This window comes from Kryptolebias marmoratus, unplaced genomic scaffold (genome assembly GCF_001649575.2).
Source record: "Kryptolebias marmoratus isolate JLee-2015 unplaced genomic scaffold, ASM164957v2 Scaffold253, whole genome shotgun sequence".
Lineage (NCBI taxonomy): Eukaryota > Metazoa > Chordata > Actinopteri > Cyprinodontiformes > Rivulidae > Kryptolebias > Kryptolebias marmoratus.
In genome coordinates this window covers 1-6,092 of record NW_023665987.1, presented here as the reverse complement: position 1 = coordinate 6,092, position 6,092 = coordinate 1, and the positions used below count along the sequence as shown (strand labels likewise).

Genomic DNA, 6,092 nt, shown 5'->3' with positions numbered 1-6,092 from the left:
GGATCAGATGTCCTGACCCAAACTCACCTCAATCCGGTCCGTCTTGGCGTCTCCCCAGTAGATTTTCCGCTCCTTGTAGTCGAGCGCGAGCCCGTTGGGCCAGCCCAGAGATGTGTTCACCATCACCATCCGCTCTGTTCCGTCCATGTTGGCCCGCTCGATCTTCGGAACCTCACCCCAGTCGGTCCAGTACATGTATCTGTGAGCCAGAACAGAACCTTCCTCAACACCTCCCTGCGGGGATTTGTCAGGGATCTGCTCCAGGAATTAGACTTACCCGGCCACGGGGTCCAGAACGATGGCTCTGGGTTCATCCAGGTCCTCAGAGATCAGGATCTTCCTCATGGTGCCGTTGAGTCGGGTCACCTCGATACGGTCCGTCCCGGTATCGGTCCAGTAGAGGTTCCGGGCAATCCAGTCGACTGCGATGCCGTCAGGGTGGCTCACCTGAGACGTGACCACAAACTGGGCGTCGCTGCCGTCCAGCAGGGAGCGACGGATGGCCTTCACGTCGTCGTCTGTCCAGTACACGTAGCCCTCCACCGGGTCGTAGTCGATGGCGATGGCGTGCCGGATGTCCTCCACCTGCAGGATGATGTCGGTGAAGTCCGGCATGTCCAGAGAGATCCGCCGCAGGTCCGTTCGCCGCGCCAGCAGCAGCATCTGTGTCGCACCTGAGGAGGAGGAGGATGAAGGTCAGGGCCAAATGCAGCTTCATGAGATTCTTTTCATTAGGACAGAGAGAGAGGAATGCAGAGGAAAAAGTAAGCCTTAAACCAACGGTCGCTGTGTGAAAAGGCTGATGAGGTACGACACGTTAAAAACTCCCATAACTTCCAATCACGGGAAATCTATGGGAGCTGACGGGTGACCTCTGACCTCTGAGGGGATTTGAGAACAACCACGAGTCATCAGTGAGAGACACACTGGGTGGAAGAAGACAGAACCAGTCCTAACAACCTTTCTGTTTTTGTTTCTGAATAAAAATCAAGAAGAATGTTTTCAATTTTAAAACATTCATTTGTGTTGATTTTTTCCTGACATTTCAGTTCAGTAATGTTTGTTGATTCACTTTTTAAAGCTCTTTGCTACTTTTAGCTTTATTTAGGGTTTTAACTACTGTATGCCTCTTAGCTTTTAGCGAGCATTTTAATGCTATTAACAAGCATTTTGATATTTCCTGTTTTATTATTTCTAGCCATCGTTGTTCTATAAAAGCCCCGATCATCTTTAAAACGTTGGACATCCTGTGTAGGCTCACGCTTCTATCAGGGCTAAATCTAACTAAAGAATATTTTGTTCTTCATGCATCGTTATGGAGAATATTAACGCCTGGAGCTTCTATTAAACGATCTGCTTTGTTTCCATGCTGTAATCCGTGACTTTAGAATATCTTTTACTCCAGGAAAGGTTGTTGAGAAGTCCCTCCTGCGATGCCAGACTCCCAGAACAACAGCCCAGATTCTGGTCTGAGGCCCGGACCCACGGCTGCGGCAGTCCAACCCCCGGCTGTGAATGGGGGCTTTGTCTGCGGGGGGACCATGTGATCCCGTCTCTTACAAAAGCTCAGGGTTACCCAACCAAAAAATGTAAATAACAGAGGCAGGGAGAGGAGGAAAGGGGCTTCAAACAGACGAGGGGTTGCCGTGGCAACTCCAGGCCAGCCCAACAGCACCTTCAGCTGCTCAGAGACGACGAAGAGGAGGAGGAGGAGGAGGAAGAGTGAATGGAGTTTGGCAGCAGCTCTCAGAATGATCGATTCAATCAGCATGTTTGGGTTTCAACAGCAGCAGCTTCTCTTGTTTCTGTGTGTGAGAAATAAACACCCGACATCTAAAGCTGTTACTCCGATTCATCGGATTAAACACACGGAGCCGGGGGCCAATCAGAGCCGAGGGCCAATCAGAGCCGAGGGCCAATCAGAGTCAGGACCCAATCAGAGCCAGGGGCCAATCAGAGCCGAGGGCCAATCAGAGTCAGGACCCAATCAGAGCCAGGGCCAATCAGAGCCGAGGGCCAATCAGAGTCAGGATCCAATCAGAGCCAGGGCCAATCAGAGCCGGGGGCCAATCAGAGCCGGGGGCCAATCAGAGCCAGGACCCAATCAGAGCCGGGACCCAATCAGAGTTGGGACCCAATCAGAGTTGGGACCCAATCAGAGCCGGGGCCAATCAGAGCTGGGGCCAATCAGAGCCGGGGCCAATCAGAGCCGGGGGCCAATCAGAGCCGGGGGCCAATCAGAGCCAGGGCCAATCAAAGCCGGGGGCCAATCAGAGCCAGGGCCAATCAAAGCCGGGACCCAATCAAAGCCGGGACCCAATCAGAGCCGGGACCCAATCAGAGCCGGGACCCAATCAGAGCCGGGGGCCAATCAGAGCCAGGACCCAATCAGAGCCAGGGCCAATCAGAGTCGGGACCCAATCAGAGTCGGGACCCAATCAGAGTCAGGACCCAATCAGAGCCAGGACCCAATCAGAGCCAGGACCCAATCAGAGCCAGGACCCAATCAGAGCCAGGACCCAATCAGAGCCAGGACCCAATCAGAACAGTAAGAAAATCAACCGCAGCTGAAATGAGCTTCAGCTCCTGAACGCAGCCGACTGACAGCACTGATGAAGAAGACGAGGATGATCAAATTGAGGATGAAGATGAAAACAATAAAAATTCTAATGACGATGTGAGAAAATGAATGGTGATTGGGACAAAGAAGATGATGATGAAGACGAAGGATAAAAAAGAGAAATGAGGATGAAGATGGTGCCCTCACCGTCTCTGCAGGTCTTTCCGTCCTCCAGCATCTGGACTCCGGTGGGACAGGCGCACCGATGGAACGGTCCGGTTGGAGACAGCAGGCAGAGGTGAGAACATCCTCCGTTGTTCAGGGAACACGAGGTGCTGGCTGCTGAAAACACACAGTTCCATCCGGGTCAGAACCGGGCCGGCTGACACAAACACCACAATGGACCGTCCTAGAACTGAATCTAAACAGAACCATTCCACATGCTAATCCATGTTTTATTAAAGAACTGTTCAGAACCACAACCAGATTCTGATGAGAAAGGTCCAACATAGAACCGGTTCCTGAACAACAAATTAATCTATGTTGCTTGTAGTTCTGGTTCTGGAAGTTCAGTCTGTGGTTCTGAAGGACAGGGTGCTGCATCGGGTCTCCAGAACCAAAACAAACAACTCTCTTAATGTGTTCTGTTTGTAAAACAGAAGGAACCGGTCTGGATGCCTGAGCGGGTCAATGGTTCTGTTGGACTGGTTCTGTGTGGTTCTGTTGGACTGGTTCTGTTGGACTCACAGATGGGCTGTCTCTTGGGGCTGAACACGTGGATGTCCATGGGTGAAAAGATGTTGGAGTGGACGACCCGTTGGTTCTGACCCGTCTGCTTCCTGCAGGAGTGGATGGAGTGGGTGGTCCAGTCGGTCCAGAACAGCGTGTCCTGGAACAGGGTCAGGGCGAAGGGGTGAGGCAGCTCCCCTTTCACCACCACCTCCCTGCAACACACCACACACAGGTCAGAGCGGGTCCGGACCGGGCAGAACCCGTCCCCGGACCGTGGCGAAGCGGTACCTGGAGGACCCGTCCAGGTTGGCCCGGTGGATGAAGTTGTGCTTGGCGTCGGCCCAGTACAGCTGGTGCTTGGTGTAGTCCAGGGTCAGCCCGTTGGGCCAGTTGATGTCCTTATCGATGATGATGGACCGGTTGGTTCCGTCCATCCCGGCCCGCTCGATCTTTGGGACCTCGCCCCAGTCCGTCCAGTACATGAACCTGAGGACGGATGGACAGCAGAGACTCAGACCAGCAGAACCCCCCTCCATCAAACAAACCCAACCTCCGACCAAAGACCGATCCCACTTGGGACCAGAGACAATCCGGACAGAGACTGGACTGAGACCGGACAGAGACCGGCGTGAGACCGGACAGAGACCCGAGTGAGACCGGACAGAGACCGGAGTGAGACCGGACAGAGACCGGCGTGAGACCGGACAGAGACCCGAGTGAGACCGGACAGAGACCCGAGTGAGACGTGACAGAGACAGGACAGAGACTAGACTAAGACAGCTGGACACCTGGAATCAACCAGAACCACGTTTGGACAAATGTGCAGAGTTTGAACATGGGGACAAAAACATTTAAAATACAGTTCTACAGAACTAAACAGTGCAGAACTGAGAAGGGTTCCACATGCAAGGATACCCAGAACACTGACAAATCTTTTGGGACATTTTAGAAACATTCTCGAGAATGTTTTTTTAACAATTTGTCTCCAGCAGCCACAGTGAGATCCTGGGTTTATGTTCTGGTTTGAAACTGTTCTAGATCGGTTCCAGAAACCTAAGGTCTGTTTGGAAACCTGATCCAGGTTAGGTTCCTCCCATCCCCCGACTTCAGTCGTCAGCACATACACGTGTTGTCGGCCAACAGCTTTCCCAAAGAGTCTCCAAAATGTCTCAAATATTTCTCAGGGATCTCGGTGTCCTCGTCTGACTCGCAGGGTTGGAATTTTTAACGTGCGATAAACTTCTCCGAGCTGTCAGAGTGGTTCCTTCGTTTGCATCAAAAAAACAAAACAATTGTTTCAGAAGTTCAGCTCTGAGCTGCAGGACAAAACATTCTGTCCCAGATGTTCTGTCCTCCGTCCAGCTGGAGGACGTTTCTGTCTCTGAAAGCATTTCTGGGTTCTAAAGTTTGGATAAAAGAGACGATTAGAGAAGTCAAGCCTAAGAAATTTAGTACCTGTGGGGTCAAAGGTCAGACTAACTGTGGGGTCAAAGGTCAGACTGTAACTGTGGGGTCAAAAGTCAGACTAACTGGGGTTAAAGGTCAGACTGTACCTGTGGGGTCAAAGGTAAGACTGTACCTGTGGGGTCAAAGGTCAGAGAACGCCTGTAACAGAGATGAAAGGTGAGACTGAAATTGTTACTGTTGGGTCAAAGGTTAGATCTGTTCTACTGATGTTACCGGGTCCACCTGGGTAAGACAGATGTCTCTGGATGTTCTAGCAGAAGGTCTTTGAGACCCGGTCGACCAGAGACCAAACAGGTTCTGGACCGGGTGGAAACCAGCACTCATACTCACCCTCGTTCTGGATCCAGGGCTATGGCTCTCGGCTGGTCTAGCTCCTGCCAGAACAGAACCTTCCTTAGAGACCCGTCCAGCTCTGCCACCTCGATCCGATTGGTCTCAGAGTCTGTCCAGTAAAGTTTCCTCCCTAACCAATCACAGGCCAGTCCATCAGGGGAGGTTAGACCCGGTACCACGGTCTGGACCACGTTGGCACCAGACTGGTTAAAGAAGGTCCGTTTGATGGCCTCCTCGCTCACGTCGCTCCAGTAGATGAGGCCCTGGGCGTAGACGTAGTCCACCGCGGCGGCGTCCTCCAGGCCCTCCACCACCACCGTGGCGTTGGCACTCCCGTGTTCCACGTCCACGATCCGAAGGTCCCGCCGGTTCGCGTAGAGGAGGAGCGGCTCGCCTGGAGGTCCGAACAGAGACAAACATCAAAATCCAGAACCAAAAACCCTGAGATGAAATAAAGCTGAAATTTATTGATTTTCTTGTTTTTTCACCAATTTATCCAACAGAGGCTGAAAAATGAACATCTTGGACAGAAAACCCTCAACGAGACATGCTTAGACTTTGAGAAATTTACTAAAACAACAATAGAATTGTTATTAAAAATGGCCACGTCTGTATGTATAGATATGGAACTTTGCAAACAAGGATGATTTAATACATAGATTTTATTTTTAAAAATCAAAAACTTTGCATAGCACTGCATTTTCCTCTTAGTAGTTAGACTGTGGTTATTCCACATAAATGTAACCCCAGAATCAATAAAACAGCAGATTCCTGCACTGAAGAACAGATTGGATGATAGGAGGTGGGCAGAACAGCTACAAGTTCAACATGTGATGCAAGGTGAGTGCTGTCAATCATCCCTGCTGTGACCCTGTGACCTCTGCGGTGTCAAAAACAAGTTCAAGCTACAACCCCAGGCTAAACCTGAAGGTCCAAACTGCCCCAAGCCTGAATACTAGGTCACAATGTGCACGAGACGTCTTCATTTACCAGCCTGATC

The 6,092-nt window shown here is 51.2% G+C and overlaps 1 protein-coding gene across 1 annotated transcript; it reads right to left on the bottom strand.

Moving 5' to 3' along the window:
- Positions 1 to 23: 23 nt before the first annotated feature.
- On the bottom strand, positions 24 to 5,486 carry LOC108229717 (low-density lipoprotein receptor-related protein 6; the record flags this gene model as incomplete). Its single annotated transcript, XM_017405393.2, is given in 6 exon segments — positions 24 to 199; positions 278 to 674; positions 2,768 to 2,902; positions 3,308 to 3,504; positions 3,581 to 3,778; positions 5,090 to 5,486. Coding segments are annotated over 6 exon segments (1,500 nt in total), but the record flags the coding sequence as incomplete, so codon positions are not given.
- Positions 5,487 to 6,092: the final 606 nt, after the last annotated feature.